A 26370-nucleotide genomic window follows, 5' to 3' on the forward strand; every position below is an offset into this window, starting at 1 on the left:
TTCACGCGCCATTCCACCGAAACGCGTCCGATTTGATACCGAATGCTCTCTCTCTCTCTCTCTCTCTCTCCGTGACCTGTCACGAGGGCGCTCTCAAAGATGTATTAAGAGTACTTCAATGACGTTAAACTTCTTTTCGAGAGAGGGGTTGGGACTGAAATGATCCGCGCGACACGGTCAAAGCCACTCCGTCACGCTCTCATCGTGAGATATTCGAGAAGGAAATTGCCTCACGACGGACGACAAGATTGAGATTCCGAAACCGTTCCCCTCCCCCCCCCCGCCCCGCCCGTCCCGATCTCAACTTAAATTGCCGACAGAGAGACAGAAAGAGAGGAGCAAATTTATTAAAACAAATTTGCGCGGATTTGTAGAAAATTAATGTTTGTGCGCAACAATCAAACGCCCATTCTCTTCGGCCGATTGTTATCTCCGATAAACGCGCGCTATTCCGTTTTCTCGTTTAAACGCCGTTGAAAATTTTCGAGAAACCGAACAATTCGTTACGTATCCGCAGCCATTTGTCTTCCCCTCATCCCCATTCGCGTGACTCGCGCGCTGACTCGACGACTTTCTCGCGCGCGCGCGTCACCTAGTTATTATTCAAGTCTCGCGGTTTATTACGCGTGTCACTGTATAACGGAGAGGAGTTGGTTGCCGTTCGTTGCAACGGCTGAATAAATTGAAACAAGCCGGTTGCGCGCACAAAACTCTCTTTCCCCCGTGCGAGAGAAGTAAGAGAGAATGAGAGATCGTTGAGAGACGCGCACGCGAGATCGGCGTGCCGATCTTCGTTTCTGCGTAAAAAAAAAAAAAAACAGAGAGTGTGCCGCCGCGTGCGCGAACGGGAATCGAAGGTTCGACGTTAAAAGCGGAGACCGATTCTCAATTTCCAACGGCAGATGTGATATTCTAGTAAACGAGAGTTGGGATCACAGAGATCCGCGCGCCACAAAAGAGAGAGTGAGAGAGATTCTCTCCGCTGTGGTAGCGGCGGCGACCAACCCCCCCGCGTGTCGGAGCGCAATAGGGATGAAGAGAAAGGAAAAGCAAAAGCCGAGAGGACAGTTGAGGGCAGGAAAGCGGAGGAGGGGAAGGACAGGGAAAACGAATAAAAGTTTTTCGATCCCGAAAACTTTTTATGGCCGACACTTCTACTGTATTTTTTGTCGTGGCAGTAAACGAAGCTCGATTCTTAATAACGCCGGGGGATGTTCTATGATATTGTTATAGCGCCAAAAATATCATGGCGTCGAAAAGGTTTCGGACGAATGAAAAACCTCGCTCGGACGCGCACGAATCTCTTTTCGTTCTCTCTCTCTCTCTCTCTCTCTTTCTCCCTTTTCGAACGTTATTGCCTCGCACTATCGTATCACACAATCGTAAATGCGCTAACACCCGCTCCCATTGTCGGTCCGTTTTCCCCATTGTTTTCCATTAAATTATAACTGCTCCGGATTACGCTCCCTCACCTCTTGCCGCGCGCGCGCGCGGGTGGAAATTATATTTACGTCCGGAACGCGATGGAATAAATTAACTCTTAAACAGAGCGATATCGCCGATGCGCTAATTGAATTCCTTTCTTCTTAACCGCGATCGAAACACATCGAGATTTTTCAACAAATCTTTTTTTTTTAGATAGATTGAGAGAGAGAGAGAGAGAGAGAGAAAAACAAAAGAGATAGGATTTAACGTTGTGCGCGAGAAAAGAGATGTGAAAATATTTTGCTGTTTCGGATTTTTATTAATACGCGCAAAATTGTGTATCGCGCGCGAGTTCGAACTGCGCGACGCGCGAATATTGGAACAATATCGCCCGGTGGTGGTTTTTCTAAAGCACGGATAACCCGGAATTTTGTCGCAAGCGGTGACCACGTTTCCATACGGCGCGGCGGCGACGGGCCAATACGCGCGAGCGTAGAAACACAAACGCGCAAAATGCGTGTCACGTGCGCCGCGTCATTTTGACACCTACCCAGTTCGAATGAAAATCATTATCGACGTTTATCGACGAAACGCAGAGAGAGAGAGAGAGAGAGAGAGGGAGAGAGAGAGAGAGAGAGAGACAGAGAGAGAGAGAGAGAGGATGCAAATTGGGTTAACGAAAAGTAAACGTCATGCGCCGCGCGCCACGCCGCAATACTCGCCGTTATTAAAACTTGTCACTGCGATCGTGACGCAGAAAAAAAATATTAAATTTTTTTACATACATGCATTTTTGTCCGTCGACACTTTTTGACTCGAGATATATCACTCCAAGTCCGACACGGAGTTAAATGCATGCGCAGCGAGTGTCGCGAGAAAGAGAGAGATAGAGGGAGCGGACATTTCAAAAGGCACAGATTTTAAAACAATTTGCAGCAGTCCGCTCTTTTTTATGCGTGTAATAATAATAATTAAAATTATAATGATAAAAAAATAAAATTTTATATTTGGAAATCGAATAAAAGAATATGCGGAAATACTTGAAAAAAACTGAGAGAAATACAACGCGCGTGCTGTGTAAGAACTTTAATACGCGAATTTCTCGATAAAAGTATAAAACGAAATTGAAGAAGATTAATTTTTTCTGTTTGTCTTGTTTTTATTTCAAAAATATTGCAGAACCATTATGAGTTAAGTGTGTGTGACGAAATGTCGATAATAATCGACGTAGCGTTAAACAGTTAACGACTTTCTCCTTTCACGTATTGGAATTACGTTCGAGTTATTGGGTAGAAGATTTTATCGATGAGAATTAATGCGCGAATTACCGTCGTCGCGATTCCAACGTGTGTGTGTGTGTGTGTGTGTGTGTGTGTGTGTGCGCGCGCGGGAGGAGAACGTCGATTGTCGCGGAATTGGCTAAATTCTCGCTGGAAGAAAAAAAAACAAAGAGAAAAAGCGCGTTTGGCATATCCCCGCGTAATTAATCCACCGCGAAGGAAAAACAATACAATTGTCTTGCGACATATGATTCGTTTTCGAGCGACATTAAACGCGACGACGAAACTGAACATTATTCATCAGAAACGAAGGATGGACTTTTTATTTTATTTCTATTAACGCGCATCCGGAAAGATACGGGGAGGGAAAAAAAAAATTATTGCGCATTGAAATCGCACAATAATTAATTTAATCGATTAAATGCGACAATGAAAAATTCGTGAACTTAATTACGCGATGCGCGCAGCTAATTTTGTTTCGTTTGATAAAAATCGAACGCGCAGTCTTTTCCCTGACAATTTCAATTCCGGAATCGAAATGCGCGCGATGATAAATGACTCTCGCGCGCCCGCGCGACCAGGAAAAGAAAATTTGCAAATTCGCACGTTCGCCGTGTCGTGATTTCGTGTTTCATGAACGATTCAGTAGCAACGGGATGAAATATCGACCGAAGACTATTTCGATGCATTTGCCACGTCCGGCGCGCATCGACGGGATGCGCGCGCGCGCGCGCGCGCGGCGGCAGCGGCGGTCCATAAGTCACCGTAGAACTAAATCGCGCCGGATGTCATCATTTATGTAAATAGGTTAGCCACGGGTTGTTAGATCCATAATACTCTTCGAGTGAAATCTCCATATGAATATTGCACATTAATGCGTACCTATACCGAGAGGCACCGTTCATATGTTAATATCTTTACCGCGCTTATATGGCAGACACACACACGGGAAAGAGGAGGAGAAGTGCAAATTAACGTTTTGAAACGCGCGAAAACTCTTCTCCATTTATCGTCGCCGGCCGAGCGAGAACGATATTTCCGGCATTCGGGATTGTTCGTAATTAGCATTTGCTCGTCGATATTGCCGGAGGCAAACTCGAAGAGGCCACCGCTTTCGCATCTTGTTCGACGTGATTTCGCCAAAATTGATTTACGACAATGCCTCGTCCCGACCGCGCGACTCGCGAGAAACGCGGACCAATTCGCGTCCGGACTTCGAAGAGTCCGTAATTGAATCCCCACCGGGGGAACCACTCTTCTCGCACACGATCGTCATTCGTTCCTCTTTCCCACCGTATCTCTGAGTTTTCGAGCGACGCTCGTCTGGCGGTTGATTAATTAACGCGCTTTAACGAACGATAATAAAATGTCGTTTTTAATTCGAGAAACGATAAATTTTTTTGTCGGTGAGAGATTAATGGATTTTGTTCGGAAAACTCGGAACGCGCGCGCGCGAGAGAGAGAGAGAGAGAGAGGGGGAGGAGAAGGGGAAGAGTAACGAGTAATAAACCACGAACGCGATGCCGCGTAAATACAACATAAGTCAATTAAATTTGTACTTATATATATGTATGTGTACGTATATATGTACATGTGCGCGCGCGCGCGCGCGGAAATGTTGCAGAAAGTAAATTACACCCGAAAAGCATTAATATACTCTGTAATTTAGTTCCGTGTAACGAGTCGTTAATTAATCACAACTTCAGCGTGATCCATAATATTCTCATTATTCTAGACGACGGAATCTCAAGTTGGGAATTTTAAATACTTCCCTTTTCCCCCCCTCCGACCCCCTATTGGCTGCGCGAACGAGCCGCGTGTATACTCAGTCAAATTGAAACTCATTTCATTAAAGAGAAGACCGTCAGATGCGAAATCGTTAGGAATTTCCTTGGCGGAGTTTCATACCCCCGAGCTCTTCCCATTCCTTCCTGCCCCCCTCTCCCCCCCCGCCCCGTAGAAAGCCTAAGAGAGAAGGGAGAGGAAGGGTTAATTAAAGCGGATGTGAAAACGCGCCGTTTTAGAGTAACCCAAATCGCCCGTTACATTAACACTTATGTACTCAGACAATTGATTTTAATTGTTCGCTCGTGTCGTTAGATCCAATCGCACGGCTCAATCGCGGACAAATGAAAACGCCGTGAAATCTTCTACATAAAATAAATCGCATCTACCATTCTACGTCCGTTTTGAAATATACGCGTGAAAATTATGTTTATCTTGGTTCTTTTTTTTTTGTTTTTAATTTTTCGCGCAAATTTTCAATACAACGCTTTGTTTTTTATCAAACTCGAACAATATAACGCAATTGTACTTCCGGCGATCTCTTATCGCACAAACGGATCCTTCGGGACTCTCTCTCTCTCTCTATCGGGGACACGTTGCGCGCGATAATCTTTCCTTTTTGGTCGTTAAGATATTACGTGTGGAGGAATTGCGCCTCTCTCTCGGCACTCAATAGACCAGTAAAAGCCGGTAAGTGTATTTGCAAAGCGAGAGAGAGAGAGAGAAAGAGAGAGGAGAAGTTATACGACTCGACTCTCGCAATAAAGGGTAGTTCGATTCTCGGCGAGGAAGAGTGAAGGGAGAAGAAAAAGAAGAGCGCGCGGTCTTTGTGCAAGGTAATGCACCGAGAAAGTACAATCTCGCAAATGCGCTTTTCGTTTTCCGGTATCGGTCGCTAATAAGCACCCACGAGACGGGTAACGCGCAGATTTTTACTCGCGAACAAAAATAATAATTAAAAAAAAATTTAAAAAAACCATAACGCGAAACAGAAGCAGCGCGCAAATGGATCCGCTCAAAAAGCGGGAGAGAAATGGTTGTATCTGTCGCAATGCGCCGAGTGGCAAATTTTGCGCGAATGAAAATAACATTCGCGCGTTTCGAACTCGCGGAACGGTAATTGCGCGCGAAAGAGTAAAGTTTATAATGGAAGAAACATCAGTCAGAGAGCGAAATAAATACGCGGAGCACGCGCAAGTAATGCGAAAAAATTCTGTACTTTGTGAAAGTTTATCGTGTGATTCGCTTTCTGACTTCTTATTTTTTGTTTTTCTTTTTTTTAAATCACGCTCTCTCGCTGTCTTCGAAACTTTTTCTGTTACGAATGTTCGCAAACACCGCATGTTGATTTCGCAATACGCATTGAGATGCTTCTTGCGTCTCTTTTTCTTTTTTATTTACATCACTGTGTTGTTGCGCTTTCATCACCGTAATCAGAAAATTACGCTCGCTTATTATCGCGAATGCTTTTGATGCACCGTCGATCGCCGTCCTCTCCCTCGATGATTGCGTCTTCGCACAGAGAATTTTTTTGCCGTTATATTTCTCCCCCTCCCTCCCATCTGGCGCGGCCTGATATTTACCCAGGCGCTCTTTACTTTTATCTTTGCGATACAAGTCGCTTCCACCGTAATAACTACATGGCTTCTTAATCTGTCAAACTGTCGATAAAGAAGTGGGTCGGCGATCAAAAGAACCCCCGCGCGCGCACAGCCTTCGCTTGTCAATTTACTGAAATTACATTTTCTTTGGAACGCCGATATATACACGTATATATACACACTATTACAAGCAATATACACGTATATATATACACACAAATAGCAAGGTACACAACACGATAACTTGCGTGCGCGTTCGACAAAGAGAGAAGACATTTAATTAACGAAAAATCTCGATACGACAGTATTTAATCGTTAACGATGTATCGCAAAAAACTTTACACGCGTAAAGTTCTTATCTTTTTCTTTGGGTAATTACGCAATTGGATATAATTATGCAAAATAACGCGGGAGGAGTTTCTGAAAACAAACAGGAGAAAGATATCGATGAAACGTATAGTGTTGGGAAATTCGGTAGGTGCGCGCGCGCGCGCGCGCGAGCGAGTTTGATTATCACAGACGCAAATTCTCTCTGTGTGTGTGCGCAAACTAAACATTTACTTGAGCTACTACTCGCGCGCGCGCGGTGCGCTACGTGTCGCTTTGTCGTTGAACAACTTCTTGCCGGAGGTCCCGGCCAACTTTGGTGTTACGTAGGCGCGCAAATAATAGCCAGAGGAGCATCCCCCGTGACGAGCATGCGATCTCTCTTTGTAATTGAGAAACCGCCGCCGCCGCTGCCGCCGCCGCCGCCGCCGTCGTCGTCGTCGTCGTCGTCGTCGTCGTCGTCGCCGCGACGTAGGTAGGTAGGTATCTCTTGCTCGAGGATTTAACGGCAGATCGGTGTTAATTATTCCAATGTGCACTAATTGCTGATTCGGTGGATTATCCAGTTATCTACTCTGGCTCGCGCGCGTCGTCCGCTCGCCCCCTGTCGTCTTACTCTGTCGCCCTCCGTTTCCTCTCCCTCTCGTGTTCCAGTCGATTATCGTATCTACGGCGTGTAGTAATCAAACGTTGTTACCATTTCGCGCGTGTCCAACACGCGTGAGATTTCGATTTTTCGAGAAAACAAAGAGATCGTTTCCGAACACAAAAAATGATTTTTTGTCGCGACGTTCCGCGAGAATTTTTGAACGAGATCCGCAACAACAAAACGCGTGTCGTCAGATCAAAAAAAAATTCCGACTGCAAATACGACCGATAACTTTATTTTTTCACGCGGCAACGACTCGCGAATCATGAAGCAAACTTGATGAAAATGTTGAAAAAAAACAAAAACGTCGCGGCAAGCCTCTTCTTCGACGCGGATCCATTGAAAATGACGTTTTCGTCGGGCGAACACGTACACACGCGCGATACGCTTTAAAAAACAGAAAAAGCGTCTAAAGCAATTAACCGACCCGCGTGGAAAAAGTGGCGAGATAATAATAACTGTCCCGGTATTAAAATCACACCATAGCGCGTGCGCGTTCCGGCGCGGTCAAAGACGGTTAATGATAATTAATAAAAATGTGGTCAGATTAACTCCGCGCGTAACGAGGATTATTACCTCGGCGCGGGCACAGCACGCTGTTATCGCTTAGAACACGATTTAAAAAATTAACCCACTTTACTAACGAGCGGCCGAATGTGCTGTTAGAAAGTCGCCAAATGAAGCCGGGACGACGAGATATCCCGGGAAAATATTCGCTGATAATAGTCTCATAACCGACGCGCGTGAATTTTTTACCCTCCAAATTGATTCGATAGCGGACTCTTCATTAGATTATTTTTTAACGTCGAAAATTAAAGTTAATCGCGCGTCGACAATGTGTCATTTTTTTTCTTTTTACAATACGCGACTTGAAAAAAAAAAAAAAAATAGCTTCGAATATTCTCAAGGCGCGCGAGGTCGGGGGAGAGAGAGACAGTGAGATTCGCTGAGATGAACTGATCTTCCTGAAATTTATAGACCGACTCCGATAACGTTCCCCGCTTTTCCTTAATTCTAACCTCATCGTTCATCCACCGAGGTTGCGCGAGGTGATATTCCGCGAGCATTTTTTCCATTTTCGCGTTTTTCACCGTCTCCCTTTCCATTTCCGGATCGCATTAAGCCTCCGGCGCACAATAGAATTTAACGTGACCATCGTTATTGATCTCGCGTGTAATAACGCCGGATACAGCTACCTATTCTTTTAAGCAAAATTACTTACTTCGCGTTTCTCCTTACGTTTATTCGCCGGCTTATCCGAACCGGGTGCGGGAAGAGCGCATACTCTTTCCTCAATCTCTCCGCGTAATCTCTTTTTATACTTACTTGACCCTTTCCCCGCACAATCAATGACAAAAGCATTTCCGTTAAAAACTGAAAAATCACTCGACGAGACATTGCCGTCGAACGGAGACAGATGAAAATCGACGGGATTTCTCGCGCGCGCGCGCGCAGAGTCACAAATATCTTTTGTCTCTCAGCGCGTTTAAATCCGCCCGATTTCTTTCCGCAATACCTGTCAAACAGCGGGAACGCCAAGCTCTACCGACAATGGGATTTCATTTACATTTATGGACGCGCGCGTTCGAGCTGTAACGTAACTCGGTCGTCAACGCGACGCGGCGGCGCGCCCGCAACCCGTCGCGCGGCGAGTCAAATGCGCGCGACGGACAACGCGGCGCGCTCGTTAAAAAATTGAATCTATTTGCGCGTCGGTGCTTGAAATTCAAATTCAACGAGGAATATCCACGGACGCAACGCGCACGCCTCGCCGTCCCCCATAATCGATAAATATCGAACGTCGATCTCCCGGTTAGCGTTAGTGCCATCGCGGGGTCGTGCTCCATTTGACAGAGAGGAATGACATCGGAACAAAAATATTACATTACGTCAGGATTTCGGAGGAGATTAAAGGTTCGCCGGCGAATAAAAAAAACTGACGCACCGCGTTCTTCGATTTTTATGAAACAATTCGGATGAGAGAGAGAGAGAGAGAAAGCGACGCGGGAACCCTCCGCCCTTCTCTCACGCGTGTGTAGTATCGTTAAATAAATTAGCTAGGCCGCGCAGGGCGCGAAACGTATATCACGTTCAAGCGAGCGAAATTTTTTCAGAACGCCGTGGAATTTTTCATTTTGCGACAAAATGCCTTTGACTTGGTTATCCGCGGATTGTCACGCGTCACCGCGCGATTTTCGCGAAAAAGGATTTTTCGGTCCACTTTATATTTTATATATGTGTATACATGTATTATATGCACACACACACACAGGTGGATAACGGTGCAATTTCTGTCTAGTTCGTTTTGTCTGACAAGAATCTTTATTTTTGAAAGCGCTATTTGTGCAGAAATTTTCTCGTAACGTCATTGCGCGTTCGAAAGATAAGAGCCAGTTTTGTGTGTGCCACATGTTCGACACACTTCCTCTTTCTGTCTTTCTCTTCCTCTCGTCCTCGATCCCATTTTCGTCAGTTTATCACCGCGCGAATATGAGTGCCGGACGTTCATGTTAAGTTGGCAGTATGCGCGGCAACGTCTCCTCGGCTATGGTGTTGTCGCGCGACGTAGAATCTTAATTAAATTTTCCCCGCGCGCACACACACACACAATCGTAATTACGAAATATTTAGCATCTCGTATTACAGGTAGAAACAAATTACCGGAGTTGCGACGGAGAACTTCGCCTCGGTCTTGTTTACCGTGCGCTCGACAAAAAAACAAAACACTTGTTTATCTCTTGCTCCTTTCCCTCTCTCTCCTCTCTCCTCTCTCTCTCTCTTCCGAAGTCGTGACTTTTCGCCAACTTCCCAGCCCGCAGATCTACAACTTCGCAGGTAAGTTCGATGTATATTGACGAGCGATCGTGCATGCGTTCTCGCGCGCGGTTGGAAAGTAACGCGGACGGTTTAATCTGCACTTTGAATGGATTAATCGCGAAAGCCGAGAGCGAGAGCGAGGAGGACGGTTTCTGGTTGCTAGGCGACAGAGTATAGCAGTTAGGACGAGCGTGAAAGCCCCCTGCCCCGTCCCCGTGTGTATAGTCTCTCTGCTACACGCTGAAGTCTCGAGCCTCGTGTCCCCTTTAATTCCTAACCCAGCTAATCTGAACGTTTCGGGGCAATAACGGGTCGGCTTAGGATAATTAAACGTTCGACGGATTTTTATTTATTTCCGTTACGCGAAAAATTGCAATCGAGCGAAAGGGGAAGAAGAGAAATCGAAGATCCCATATATCCCATCTCTTATATATTTAATTCTTTCCCTTATATATTATCTCTTTCTCTCTCTCTCTCTCTCTTGAACATGCGATATTTATTCGAAGATGTTTTTCGGATTTGAACCGCGTTAGTGTCATTTTTATACCGACGTTTCAGCTTCATCAGGTTTTCAAGAGCAGCTTGATACTGAGATGAGTCTCGGACAGGAGTCCCTTTTTACAGCGCCAGATTATGGAAAAGAGGGTGCAGTGTAAGGGATGTAGTAACAGGGGCAAGGTAATGTGACGGAAAGGGGGTAGAGAATCCCTGATGAAGTGAGCTGAAATGCTCACGAAAACGTCGATATGAAAATGACACTAACACGATTAGGTCATTTCAAAACCCGAAAAACATCTTCGAATGTTAATACAACGTTTGAATGTTAACACACATCGCGAAAGCATCAAATATCAGATGCGATATTTATGTTTGAAACTTTAACGTGTCAATAAGTACGATCTATAAATGCGAGCTCGCTCGAGCTTTGAGATGAAATGATGAAGTGTCAATCTTTAAAAATCTTTCTTCTGAAATATGTGTCTGCAAATATTATAACTAGGGCAAATCCTGAAATACAAGTGACCTTTTCTGAACCCGCACGAGAAAGAGAAAGAGATTGAGAGATAACAAATGCAATGATGATAATTTGGGGGCGATCTTCCGAGGCGTGGTCGAAGATCTCGCGTGTGTCTTATTGCGCGTGTCACGCGAGATAAGGAGAGACGTATCCCCCCCCTCCGTGTACGACGTTCTTCCATTGTTCTCTCGATTAGCGGAGAGAGAATACGGGGCCGAGGGAGATACGCGCCCGTCCGTTGACGAAAATTATAACTGACACGGTGAATCCGCTTCGCGCGCGTAGTCCGGTTTGGGACCTCGTTAAAAACTCATAACTTCAACGCGAGAGACGCGCGCGCGTAAATTTTGTAGGCGTTGTTGGGAAACGAGAGATAGCAAGCTTATGTCCGGGACCGGGTTTCACGCGCGAGAAAAGAGAGCGTGCGGAAAGATCAAAAAAACGTAGCGGAAGTTACGAGACGGGAGGGGAGCGAGAGAGAGAGAGAAAAAAAAGGGGAAGAAAGCGCGGCAATCCCGCGGGTTACTTCCAGCACATATTTCCGTGTTAATGACAATTATTATCCGACGGACACACGGGCCGAGAGAAAGAGAGAGAGACTCTTTCTTTGCGAGTTCTTGTAGATAATGACGTTATTCTTTTATTGTTGAAGTTTGGTTCTTCAAAAAGATAGTAGCCACCAACAACTCAACTCAATTGGTACTGACATCGAGCAAGCTAAATGGAAGCGAGTATATAATATTTCAATTGTTACGATAAAACGTGCATGAAATTACATAAACAATAGTGGATTTTATTTTGTTTTTACAGCTATTTTACAACCATTTATTTAATATATTTGTGCAGAAAAATAAAATATGTAAAATATCTGATGAGAGAAATATTCAATAAACAGCAGCAGCTGTTGTATATTCACTTTGAATGTTGCGCATTCTGCGCGTTACATATTTTACTTCTTTAAAAAAAAACTGATTTATTTTACAAGATATTAAATACAACACGTTAATGAACTCAGCTTCTGTATATAAATTTTGTAATTTGCCTCTGGCGCAACTGGACATTGCTGGATCCTCGTTACGTTTATACACACGCACACACACGTATCCGGGCAATTTTTAAGGATTTCCAGCTTACCGGTGACCGTAATCTAATTAACTGAGCGGCGTATAAACTAAGCAACACATATTACGAGGGGCGAAAGGGAGAGGCCGAGGGCAATTCGAACTAGTATCCCGAAGGAGCAAGATAAGACCGTTGAAATATCGACAGCGGCTGAAGGGTGTATAGAGGGTCGAGACAGAGAGATAATCCTCGGGAGAGCTTTCCGCCGCGGAGCTTAACCAGTCAGAGATAATCACCGTAAGGCAGCGCTGGAACCGCGTAAAACGGTATCGACGTCGACGATCGTCTCGAATTTCAACGAGACCGCGATGAAGATTCGTGGGCGTCCTCTCTCTCTCTCGTTCTCTCTTCGAAAATACTCTCTCGGTTGAGAGCCAACTATCGCTATCTCCTTCCTCCCATTCGCCGTTAAACGCGATGTCCTTTCCGGTCGAAAAGGAAGGAAGAACGCGGCGGCAGTTGCGCGCGGCGGAGTTTCCGAAACTTTCGAAAACGTCGAAGAGAACGCGCGCACGAGAAAATTCGTTAAGTACCTTACAACCGGATAATCCGAGCGAGATTAATGCGAGCCGTGTTTCGCGCACGACGACGGTCGCTTAAAAATCGCGCAGGAGAGGAGGAAAAATAAGATAGCCGGCGCACGGAAGATAGCGCAGAGGTAATGGGGTTTAAGGCTCGTCGAATAAATAGGACAATAAAATTTTGCTCGTAATAAAACGATGCGATTCGAGAGAGAGTCGAAGAAGGATCGTTGTCTTCGAGAAAGGAATATTTTATATATATATATATATATATGCGTGGGAGAGAGGAGATTGATATTTTAAAGGGTTTATTAATCGAGAAGAACCAGATTTGTCGTATTCAAAATACGAAAGTGAGTTTTCTCTTGCGGAATAACAAGATCGACGATAATGGCGAAACTTTATTGCCTTTTATCCCGGCGAACGAGATTCACCGGGCACGGGAATGAAAATAAATCACATTGCGTAGCGCGCGCGCGCGCGCACGCAAGACATGATAAAAACCACCCCGCGCGGAATTAATTTCGACAACTCCGTCGAATCGCGAGAGGGGAAAGGGAAAAGACGTAGTTACATTAAATAAAAATCGGTTTTCTCCCCCGGTTTCATATAAAGTTGTGCGAGAGCGCGCGCAAGAAGAGAGAGAGAGAGGATAGATAAATAGATAGAGAGAAGAAGATGCGACGTATTTTCTAATATACCGCTAATAAATCATCGGGTCGTATCGGGACGTGGGCGGGGAGGAAGTTGTTTGGAATCTGCGCGCGCGGGACAAAACCAACAGCGCGGTGCATGTTCCGGCGTAATATAACCGCAAGATACATTAGATTAACGGCAGGCAAATCGCGGTTGCCTTAATAGGATATATTTCGGTTTCAGAAGTTTTCGCTGGAATTATCATTACGTAAAACGCACACACACGCGGACGTGTGTGTGTGTGTGTGTGTGTGCTCCAAATTAAGGCCACACGTTCGATTTCAACCTATACGTTTGCGCCGACATGTACGTTGCGCGCAAAATCGAATTGACGGTGTTTTACTCGTCGCGAATACAAATCTTGTCTTTTTCTTATAAAACAGTCTCTTCCGTCAGATCCGCCTCTCTCGCGCGAGACGTAAATATCAGATGACAAATGAAACAAAGAGATAATAAATAATAATAATAATAACAACGATACAAGTATCTTTCACATCAGGAAAACAATTGCGATAATCCGACAATTTCTCTCACTATCGTTTGAAAGTTAACTTTATCGCGCAAATTTACGCTCTTCGACGTATATAAATAAATAAATAAATAGGTATATATATATATAATTCAATCGGAAGCCGTCGCGCGCTCAATGTCCCGCCGCGCGTTTTTCCACACGCGCGGGCAATATAACGAAGAGTTAATATGCGGATTAAATACAATACGTTTGCCTGGGTATTTCGGACGGGTGCCGGGACCATTTCGTGTGTGCCCTCTCCCCCGCGCCCCCGTGTGTCGATATGTATGCAAACGAGGTACGGTCAAGTTGGCTTATCGCGTCATCGATTTTCGGCCGCGCGTATTTAACGCGCGCTGCTGATAATAAAGTCGACGATCGGAAAAGTCGCGCCGGACATAAAACGGGGGGGAGGGGAGGAGGGGAGAGAGGGGAGGAGGGGAGAGAGGGGAGGAGGAGATACCAGATAAACGCGCGAAAATCGATCCGCGCGAATCGTTTGTCACATTTCTCGAGCTCCTTAAATCGGAGAAGTAATCACGCACGATCCGGCGAAAACGTACGGGAGAAGGTCGTAACAAATCGCGCGCCCTCTCTCTGTCGCTTCAACAGATCTGGAGAATTTTCACCCGAATTGAAACGGGGATAAGGAGGAAGAGACCGAGCGCGCTCGAGAAAAAATCTCGTAGATGCTCTTTTAATATTCTATTCGTAGAAAATTGTTCGTGTCTATTGAGAGAATAGCTTTCCGCCACTTTGTATCCGTCGGCGCGTGATAAATTTCGCGAAATCGCCAGGAAACAGAAAAATGACTTCACTTCGTGGCCGCGGTGGATCAAAACACACGAAAACGGATCGCGTGACCGGCTAGCACAAATAACCTTCACATCAGCGCATCGCGCTCGGCTTATTTTTCCAATGTAATGTGTGGAAAAGAGTATAAAGTGATAAAATTCTTCACACACAACGCGATAACGTGCGCGCGAGAGAGAGCAAGCAATTTTTCGTCGCGAGAAGCGACGATTATTCGCGAATTATCAGAGCGCACACACAGAAGCGTTACTATCGCGAGAAAAGTAGTCCGCGGAGAAAAATACCGAAAATACCGAAAATCGTTGGAAAAGTTTCGAAGCTCTGTGTTATACAGGACGAGATAGATAGATAGAGAGAGAGAGAGAGAGAGAGAGAGAGTTTCGGGGCGCGCGGTCATCACCACATCGGCGCTCTCGCACGAATGTCGGTCGTGCGAAAAACACCTTAAAAATCTCGGCCGGCGAACGTCGGGTGTGCAAACCAGTCCCGGGAGCGAAGGGAGCGAAGAGGATGGGACTTCCGGTTGAAACACACTGCGTGTGCGCGTCGGCTCCGTCGGCCAGCGCGATAAAGTAGGCATTTAAACGCGTCAAATAAATCGTGCCGCGGCCAATAAATCTCAGCCCCGTTCTCGGCCCAGGCCGATCGACCCCGCGCGTCTCGAGGCCGCCGCCCCCTCGGCTATCCCCTTTTATGGGCTGTTCGTTACGACGTTAAGAGCGCCCGTTAGCTTTTGCCGAGAATCTCGCCGCGGCAACTACACACGAGACGGTCGTCGACGGATTTTCGCGCGCGCGACATTTTTTTCTTTTTTTTTTTTTTTTGATTCCGTTATTTTTGGCAACAACCGTGAAATTGGCCCGCGTCGCGCGATATCACATCGCGCATCGTATACACATTTTCCTCGATGTCGCTCGCTCGATGGCTTTAAATTCGTTTCCGCCAGGAAACACGGCGATGTGGCGCGCGTCTCAGGCCGTCCCGTCTTTGAGGATCAACAACGAGGGACGCGGAAACTCCCGAGAAAGCGCGCTTAATTAAAAGGTCTTGTGTATTCAAAAGGTTGACACTGCATGTACAAATAGAGGGAAGCGACGTTCGGTCTCCGTCGTATAATTTGTGTGTCTTTGTACCGCGAGATGAAGACGGCGAAGACGGAAGGTGAAAAATTCGATCGCAATTTTACATAACGCGAGTGTACATTCGCGACGCCTGGTGCGCGCAATAACGCGCCGGATGTGATAAATATTTGATCGAGTTGTCGATTATTTAAAGGAAAAACATCTCGGGAATGAGAGAGAATTTCAGTGTATTTGTACGCGTACGCCCGCGCTTCTCGCGAATTATTACTATGTACAAGCGCTCGCGACGATCGAGTGTCCGCTGACGATATCATCGCCGCTTAATATCCGGGGAGATACAGCGACAACAGTACGCGGAATAAAGAAGACGATGCGCGCGCCCGCATTCAATTCCAAAAGTTGTTATCGCCCGCGCTGAGAAAATCCTGAAACGGTCCAGGCTTTTCTCTCCGGAGGATCCAACCAATCAGAATCCTTATAATTAAGTTTTCCGTCTAATTTTCGCAATGGCCGATTAGCCTCGAGGAGCGCAGATCCAGCGCAGGAATGCGAGCGCACATAAACATGGGGGAGGGGGGAGGAGGAAGCCGGGCTATATATATATATATAGCGCGGAATTTCTTGAAATTACATCTCCCGTCCGAAACGCGCGTCGGAAGATAAAAGATTTCGCGGGATATAGAGAAGAATGTTCCCGCGGGGGATTTTTTCGACAAGAGTCGGAGAAACGTTTTTCTCCCCTCCCCGCTTCTCTCTTCCGTTAATCTCGTTTCTCGCTCGCACCCTCATTAATCTCGTTCTCGCGAACGCGCGCGCCGTCGGATGCGCGCGTTTATGAATTTTCATAAACGGAACTTCCCGGGCTTCCTAACGAGAGGCTTCCTTTTTACTGATGATTTGTCGGTCACATCTCGGTATCTCTACGAGATGTGACGATCGCCCGAGAGGTGCGATTTTTTCGCTTGTGAAATCGGACAAACAAACATTTTTGCTTCCGCGTCAAAACGTTCTGGAATTTCGCGCGCGCGATTCTTGATTGTCGCGCGAAAAACTGAATCAAAACGTTTCTGGCAAACTGAGTTACACGCACGCGTGACGCGTGATGTGTATGTACAAAAAGCATCGGCCGTCAAACTACGTGACGCACACACCGAGCCGTGAAATATTTAAATTACATTGCGCTTTAACATTTTATATTTCGGCTCGCGCGACGCATTAAAATGTAACGTAATTTCGAACTTTTGCATTTCGCGCGCGCGCGCGCGCATTTTTCAATTTTACATGACGCGCGAGCGTTCTTCAAAAACCGGAAGATCGATATGCATCGTGTGTATCGATTATTCGGCAGCCGCGCGAGCTGCCGAGAGAATTTTCTAAAGAATAATTTATTACGCACATACTTTCATATTTATCACAAGATGTGACATCGAATCACAAGTATTGTGAGACATGCGCACTCACACGCGGGAGGAATTTTTTTCTTTGCAAAAGATTTATGTTGCCGTGTGATAAGATTACAGGAACAAAAAAAAAAAAAACGTCGATTATTACGCGCTACGCCGAATATTTTTGCGAGAGGGAATTTCGTTCGGTTTTTTCAAATGTGTCGGTGAGGAGAGAGAGGAGGGGATAATCGAGACGACATATATATGTATCACTCGCGGCGGGATTAATCGTTTATTGGAAAACTAATCAAGTGGCGGTGCGAGTCGTGAATTAATCCGGTCATCCAAACACACACACACACAGACAAATTTATATACATGTGATTTGTGATTGCGGCGAGTACTTTTTCGCACGTTCGAGGTCCTTAATCCGGGGGCGTCAGCTGCAAAATTCGTCTTCCTCCTCCCTTCCCCCTCCCGAGACGGCCGAAGAGGAAACTACACGGTAAGTGAGAGAGAATCTGAGACGCGAAACGTAGGGATGGCGTTTCAACGGCGGCGATCAACGAGACGTCACGTAGTTCGCATTACCCCCCCGCGACGCTGAAGAACAGTTTACGACCCCGAAATTAAGGCACAGAGTTAACGTCGGCCGATTATGTCGGACGGGGAGAGGAAAGGATCCGCGTTTACGTCAGTCTTAATTAATCCCGTTCACTTTCGGGAAACGCTCATTGCCGACCTCTATATCGCTCGGCTAACTCTTCCGACTGATACGACGCAGTTTAATCCGCGGTCTCTCCTCGACGATGGATGGAAGAGAGATAACGTCTCATCGGCGAGACGTCGTCTTCGAGAAATCTTCGGAAAGAGATGGGAAAACGAAGTGCGCGCAAGTTATACGCGCGCAATTCTCTCGCAATAAATATTGATGATGTTTGAATTTATCTTCGAGTCGTTTAAAAATGCTAGTCACTTTTAATTCGAGTCCGGACCGAAACACTTGCCGGTGTGTGTGTGTGTGTGTGTGTGTGTGTAAAGAGCTCCGCTCTCATCAGTAATGCAATAACTCCGGAGGAGCGTTACATCGCTCTCTTTCTCTCTCTCTCTCGTCACATTTCTCTCTCTCTATCTCTTCGCGGAATTTCTTACAAGGCAATTACAGTTTCGCGAAATTGGAAATTATTCGGGCAAAAAGATATACCCGTGTATACTCGTAAAGATACACCGACGCGCGCGGTGAAATTAGACTTTCGGGGTTTTTCATATCGGGAAAATCTAAACTTTTTTTTTTTACGCGCGCAAAATTCGCGATGCGGAGACACGCGGAAATGAGGACGTTCTTTCTGTACCGTCTCGGAGGAGGGGTGGGGAAGGAAGGTTTAATCGTCAAATTTAATAAAAGTGTCCGAGACAAAAACTCGAGCGTTTTCCGAGCTATTATTCGGGCGACGCGCAATGAAATACTCATTCGACGCTCGTTATATAGAAAAAACGCACGTCGGATGACTCCCGCTTCTCTTTCTCTCTCTCTCTCTCTCTCTCTTTCGAGGCCTCCCTTTCTTGATTTATTCCGCGCGACGCAAGATGGAAGGTCAATTCCCGGGATCGAAAAAACGCGCGGGACAGAAGTAATTAAAACTCGCGGAGGTATATCCGCGCGCGCACTTCGGGCGCTTGTGATCCCGCGGCGGTTGGCCCTAGCGCAAAATTGAAATTCCATTTTATATAATACGTTTAACACAAAACGCGCGGGAGATTGGGGAAGATTAAGCGGAAAAAGAATTTACGGGAAATTGATCGGTCGCGCTCGGGAGGGGAGGAGGGAACAAACTCAAGATCGATAGTACGTCTCGTCTAAACGTAATAAACGCGGTCGTCGGCATTTATTCCTAGCCACTTTTCTGATATTACGAGAGATAAATGATCGGGGGGTGACGTCGCACGGGCCCCGTGGGAGTATGCGCGCGCGCGCGCGCCCGCGTTTGTCCGAATGCTGTCGTCGCTGTTTGCACGAGATTCACGTTTGCCACGGGCAAATTGAAAACGTGTTTGATCGTTGTGCAACGCGTGTGCGCAAGTTTTTAGGCTTTGCCGGAGTGTTTTCTGATTCGGACGCACGCAATGATACGCGGCCGCCACGTTGCGTATCCGTTGTTTAAAGCACATAAGAAACGTTTTTTCCAATAAATAATTTATTATACAAAAAACTGAAAATATATTACAAAGTCCCGCCTTCTTCTGGAAAGTTCCAAGTTCTCGCACGCGGCAGAAGAGATGCCAATAATTGTCTGAAATATTTATTCAAATTTGAAAAAAAAAAAACCGCGTCGATGGGAAGAGCACACACTCGTTTTTTTTATTATTTCGAATGCACTTTACGCATCGCTCGCGTTGAAAAATCCGCGGGGATTTTGTCGTCGCGATTGCGACGAGTTGGAAAGGCGCGCGCGGAGCCGCGTATCATTTCCAGCCGGAAGTTCGCCGAGATGCCATTGTGTGGGAGGGAAAAGAGAGGGGGGAGACCTCGTCAAAACGGAGGTTGATTTCCGGGGAAGATTAATAATTCTTCGAACGGAACGACCGTGCAGTCTGTCCGCGCGAGAATTCTTCGTGCGCGCGAAGAACGAACTTCTCTCTTTCTCTCTCTCTCTCTCTCTCTCTCTCTCTCTCTCTCTCTTTCTCTCTTTTCCCTCGAAACCGAACTTTATTATAAAACTAATATTTTCCAAGTTCTATGAGGTATTACGATAGTTTTCTGAAAGGGTCTGCCAGCCCGAGCGGCAAAGGCGAAATGGTTCGCGGGGCGAAACTTCAATATTCGGCGACCATAACGACACCGACTGATATATTATTTCCTACAACTTCCCGCTCCTCGGAGGATTTTGTCTGCTCCGCGACCGGAAGAAAGAAGAGAAGAAATAGCGCGGGATCTCGCGCGCTAGCCCAGGTTTCAAGATGTAGAAACGAAGGGAAGGCAGAGGCGGGGGGGGAAGAAGGGAGAGAAGGAAAATGAAAAGTTGATTAAGAATTCCATCCGCTCGTAGTTTCGCGCGTTATACCACTGCGGAGCGCGTTGCGATGTTCCGTGTTGCCCGCGTACAAGCGAAATGAACGAACCCGCCGCGCGGCGATGTAAAGATTTAATAAAATTAAAAGTATTGCGCTCCGACCGAGATGGATTTTTTTTTTTTTGTTTTTGCTTCAAAGATTCACCGGCAGAAAAAAAAGCGTTCGAGCCGTCGTTTAAATCGACGATTTTCTCCCCTCCCCTCTCGATCTCGAGATCAAAACAGTCGTCTCGACGACGACTCCCCCGTACGTCGCGGTGTACCATCACGCAAATTAAACCTATCCCGATGTGGCGGGATCGCAGCTGGTCAAACTCAACGTTGACAATGGAAGATGATTCTTTTTATTTTTTCCCCCTTCCTCTTCGGAAACGCTGTTATCGCTTAAACACTTCCGAAGTTTTATTCACAGGAAAGGAAGCCGCAGATATTGTTACATAAAACCGTAATTGAGGTAATAATAATCTCTTTAAGACCATTACTTTGTGCAAGAAGCAAACTTTCGCAATGCTTGTAATGATGTTAATTTTACGGTATTATATTATATTATACAATTGCGTGATGAAATCACGTAAAGAAGAAGAAAAATTACAATTTTATGGAAAAATATCTTCAAATAAGGCAAATACGTGCTGAAATATCGCACGAATGATATTGAAAAGAAACCTTTGATATCCCCGCGATCTTCGTTCATGTGTTACGCGCGTTCGCGGATGTATTGTTCGCAACAATCAGTTTTTTTATTTTTGCGAGTAACCTAACGTTTGCGCTCATTCGCGGAAAGACTAACAAAAAAAAAAAAAAAAAAATAGTAATGAAATAACGAGAATAAAGAGAAAGATTATTTCAATACATTAATGTTTTTTCCCGGCAAAAACAGTCGCGGGGAATTAATTGTAATTGTTACTCTACAACAAAGCAAATAAATAGTATAAATAGTATAGAAGCGAACCACACAGCGCACATTTTATTTCCTCGCTTTACTCATTGTTTTTTTTTTTTTTTAAACCTAACCTAACCTTAATCTTTTTATATATGTATGTATATGTATATGTACGTATATGTACATACATGTACATACATTATACATACATTATACATATATTAATATATACACCTATCTCTCTTCTTCTTGTGTTTGTGATTTCCATATTCGCGCGAGTTTTGCGCAATACACCCCCGCGAATATACAATACATATATGTATATATATATATATATATATATATATGCGTATACATATTTGCGATGCTTTTACTGTGCATTATAGCGCCTATATATATCGCACACAATAGCGCGAATATATTTTTTCAGTTTTACGCATTCTCTCTCTCTCTCTCTCTCTCTCTCTCTGTCCTATCTCTTCTTCCTCCTACACGTAGTTTTTTTTCTCTATCGCAACGAATATATATTGCAACCGATCGTTCGGCCTCGGGAAATTTCGTAGAAAAACGAAAAGATGTCGGAAACAGCGGGGAGAAAGTAGAGAAATCGGTCGCGGGGTCAAGAGAGAAAAAAACTCTGCAGAGAGATGGAGAGAGGAGGGGAACACAGAAGGGAGATTACCGAGGGTATCGAGAGACACAGCGTGGAGAACAAAGGGTGCTTATCGACACCGCGGTTCTTATCCCTCGGTAATTCCTTTTATTTTATTCGTTTCTCTTCTTCCCGCGCGCGGCTCTTCGCTTCCGTGGCGAAGAGAACCCGGGTCCGGTAATCGAACCCAGATCTATTCGGGAGCGTCGGAAGACCCGAGCTATTTCCGGTCGTATCTCGAGACCCTCTCACCGATTTTCTTCCCCTTATTTTAAAACAAAAAAAAAAAAAAAAAAAAAAATATGTGAAAACAGATCGAAAGATTTTAGAGCGCATTTGCTCGAGTTACAATCCGGATAAATGATAAATACACAGCATACTATCTTTCATAATATGGGAAAGAGGGTATTTTTTTTTGCCCGCTTTTTAAAAAAAAAAAAAAAAAAAAAAAAAAAATATGTTTCCGCCTGGAGAAAAGCGACAATTCACTTCGGCGGGTAAGCAATTTGCCGATCAACTTCCGCGAGAAAGCGACAGTAGCGTGTCACGGAAATCAACCATAAAGTTCAGCGACTGACGTCACCGGCGTTAAACTTCTAAATGACGTTACGAAAAGCGAACTCTCCCTCTCCCCTCCCCACGGGTTGTTAAATCGATTGAGTTAATTCTTCACTTTAATCTTTGCGTCCGTGTGTAAGCTCGCGACGGCGACAACAAGCGGAGAGTTGATCGTTACCTCGTCTAGTTACTTTTCGATCTTGGAAAAAGAAAAAGAAAAATTCGCTCTTCCGAGACGTAACATAATTTGCAACGTTCGAGAATTATTTGAAACAGAGTCGATTTTAACGAGAAAATAATTTTTTGTCGATTTTTCGGACAGTAGGTTGCGTGTGTGAGTTTTTGTTTCTCACAAAACTTGAACGATATTCGACGACTTACCGGGTGTAGATGACGTACTGCGAGATCGGCGTGTTGTGGGAATTAACACCGGGTGCCCACGATATGTTCACGGCCTTGGACGTGTAACTTATGACGAGCGGTCGTTCCGGCGGATCGGGAACATCTGAAAACAGAGGTTGGTTCGTGGCGCTTATACAGGTGGTTAAAAACCATAAAAAAAAAAAACAAAAGTCCGCAATTTGGGCAAATCGCAACGACAATTTGGCGCCGCCGGCAACGTTGCGTAATTTAACGCATGAAATTTTGCGAACGTCGACTCGACGAATGTGCCGCGCGCCGTGCTGCAGCTACTTAGGGAAAACATTATTTTCAAGTAGTTACAGCAGCTGTATGCACAGGCGCGACACGTCTCTACGGTAACAAGGTAACTCGCTTAGTTCTTAAGCTGAAATTTATTTTGTCCGGGAGTCACGTAGTTGATATTATTTCTTACGGACATTTGCATCGATATTGACACGTACACACACACACACACATAGACACAACGTCGTCTTCGCGAATTTCTACGATATTCGTATTTCCCAGGACGATCTCCTTGTCACGCAATAAGAAACGCTCGAAATGCGTCGATAATCGCGCCGACAGCTCGCGTTTTGTTTACGCCATCGGCTTGTATTTTATTTTTTGTCTTTCGCTCTTTTTTTAAGTATGTATTTTAAATATTATTTCACATTTGCATGTAAATTTCCACACTTTGTAATTTCTATAAAGTATAAAATATGTTATTAAATGTTTGAGATGTGCATATACGATGTATACGAGCCGAAGGTAGAAATTTCACGTGGTTGTGCAAAACCAACTCTCTCTCTCTCTCTCCACGTACCTCCGCGTCTCTTTCGCGCGACGCACGATATGCCCGTGTAATCATAAAGGTGTTCTCGCCGCCCGATCGGCTTTCGTACACGCTTTGACGGTTCAATAATTAAGCCTCAAATTCGACTCTCATTAAGGAAAAGCTGATCGCGCGCAACGCGCAGTTTTCGCGCGATACATGTCTGCGTGTAACAACCGTGCCAAAACGAATAACCTATCTACCGCGCAAATAAAGGCGGAGATTTCAAAAATTGACGAAGAAGTCACGTTTCGAAATGTAATTAAATTCACTCGAAAAGTTTACGTCTTTCTCTTCTCTCTCTCTCTCTGCGCAATTTCGCGAGTCAGCTCTTTGAATATTAATGCGCAACCCGCGTATTATCGCGAGAGCATGACGCGAGTGACTCGGCGCAAACGTCAGACGTAAATGGGATATTTTCGCAAGACACTTTTCTCGCGCGAAAGGGAAACTCACACCGATCACGCTGCACTTACTCTGCGGCGGCGGCGGCCGCATCGGATAAGACTCTCGGGCGTTTAATATGCTGCGGCGCACGGCGAAATACAACATTGCGCGCACGTTGCATAAGATCATAAATGAGAGCGGGGACCTCCGACCTCTCTCAGGAATAGAAGGGAGTCGTCATCCCTTTCCGACCTCCGCTCCTATATACGTGCATGCAACTCTCGCCTTTCTCCGTCGCGGGGCGAGACCGCACACTCCATCCCTCCCTCCCTCCCTCCCTACTCCTTGCTGTTTATGTCGGCCGTTACCGCACGCCGTGACATCCGTGCCGGGTAAAAATTTCGAGTACAGAAACTCGCGCGAGAGAGAGAGAGAGAGAGAGACTCGATTTACATCGAGATGCTGCGCGCGCGCGACACTCCGAGAGTCGCGCGAGAAAGCTCCGATATTACGTTACATTGAAAACACAGCAGACAAAAATCGCGTTGCGAAAAACGTAGGTATTATATGCGCGCGCGTATCTGCATCTGTCAGCCGGGCGTTAATTTTATTATACGTGACTTTTAATTGCGATTAAAATGTGCACTTGATTGGATGACGCGAGCGAATTGCCGATAATACCAAAAAGTTGCAGTCAACTATTTTAATTCGTTTTGTTTACATTCTGCATTTGTTATGTCTATACATTATGTGCATACGTGTCTGTGTGTGTACGTATAGCGTGTATGATTTTTACGCGATTAAATGTGCACTTGTCCGGGCAATTAATACTTGTCCAATTTGGCCTCGCTGCATTAGCTCGTTGCAATTTTTACGTGATTAAACGCGCACTTGTCCATACAATTTATGCCAGTTCAATATCGCTCGGTGTGTAATGATAATCTCGGGATAATATTGAATTATTTCTGCCTATCAAACACACACACACACACACACACACACACACAAAAGTCCATTACGCGTCATATTTTTCTTGCTGTAACGAATTATATCCGGTAACGTTATATCTCTTGCGCATCGCGTAAATACGTAAGACGCGTAATAAACATCAAGAGAACACTGCGCGAGGGAAGAAAAGAGAGAAAGAGAGAGAGATACGAGAAACACTAGGCGTTACTTACGCTTATTGTTTTTCTTCGTGAAAAGCTGCCGCGCAGAGTCGTCTTATAATTAATAGGAACTTGTTATATCAGACTCCCGAACAAACCCGTATCTTTTTTACAATATTATCTCGTTTGCAATTCGCGTGCCGTACTTAGTCGTGTAGTTTCGCGCGCGCAGGAGAAGGAGGAGACGCGGCAAGAAGAAAGGGTCCAAAAGCGTAGAAGCGGAATAAATGAAATTCCTTATAAATGTAATATATATATATATACACACACGCACACACCACATACAGAAAACCGTTTCGTCGGAGCTTTATTAATTTCACGTAGCGTTTCCGGTCGGCGAGCAAAAACGGGAGAACGCGGTAGAGCATTACGCGCGTCTTGAGTAGCTATTGGGTGTTTATTTGCCCGAGCGAAACGCGGTACACACACAAACACGGCGTAGTCAATTTTCCGTTTCTAGCTGCGAGAAAAATATTGTTCTTCACATTGGTTTTTTTTTTTTTTTTTTCGTAAACAATAACCAACCTCGCGCAATTCATCGGCTGAAGTGTCCTCTTTCGTTGTCAACTTTAAAGAAATAAAAAACAAAGGTAATTTAAAATCTCGTAGTTTTTCATTCGCGACGCATGTCGCATTTTATTATCGTCGTTGTTTTGGATACGTTGGCGCGCGGCACGAGAAAGGAGACCCATACGGTGTGTGTATTCAATAGAGAGAAATTAAAACCAATTGCGAGTCTTTGCGTTAATTTCCGCTAAGGAAGAACGAAGGTTACTGGCGGGGTAAAGCTCTCTCACTCTCTCCCTTCCGATCGCCCATTAATTCTATACCATTTAAAACAGGGTACACCACTACCACCACCGTCGCGGCCCCCTCGTCGTCGTCGTCGTCGTCGTCGTCGTCGTCGCCGCGTTGCGGCCTTTCATTAATAATTCATGCTTTCCGCTTTACGAGGTCAACGGTGGACGTTTCTTTATCCGCGTCCGCAAGTTGAACGCGCCGCTGCGTTGCACAAAGCCACCGACAGACGTGCGGGACAAAGTAAAATCGAGCGCGCAAAGGCCGGGCGCGAGCGCGCGCGCGCGCGCGAGTCCGCGTTGTTGCGCGCGCGTTATACAGATTCACAACACTTAGCGTTTCTGCAATATTCAAACGCGAGACCCCGGGGAAAACGAAACGACGTTTCCTAAATCCCGCAGAATGTTTCAGAACTTTCTGGACGTTGGCGGAACTTTACGCCGTGTAAAACCGTCGATCATTGATCCCTCAACCGATTTCGCAACGAGAAACAGCACTCGCGTGTGTAATATATTTATATATTATTGATTTATGTGCATATATATATATATATATATATATATATATATATATATATATATATATA

General features: G+C 45.3%; 1 protein-coding gene across 2 annotated transcripts in view; it reads right to left on the reverse strand.

The window, feature by feature from the left end:
• LOC109857034 (tyrosine-protein phosphatase 99A) overlaps nt 1-26370 on the reverse strand; it is a 186761-nt gene that overhangs the window by 45427 nt on the left and 114964 nt on the right. For both annotated transcript variants that reach the window (XM_020432899.1, XM_020432898.1), the window contains exon 2: nt 22578-22701. In XM_020432899.1, the coding sequence (XP_020288488.1) occupies nt 22578-22701 (124 nt within the window). The remainder of the gene's footprint in view (nt 1-22577; nt 22702-26370) is intronic.

Source organism: Pseudomyrmex gracilis, unplaced genomic scaffold (assembly GCF_002006095.1).
Source record: "Pseudomyrmex gracilis isolate BER0280 unplaced genomic scaffold, ASM200609v1 scaffold_141, whole genome shotgun sequence".
Taxonomy (NCBI): Eukaryota; Metazoa; Arthropoda; class Insecta; order Hymenoptera; family Formicidae; genus Pseudomyrmex; species Pseudomyrmex gracilis.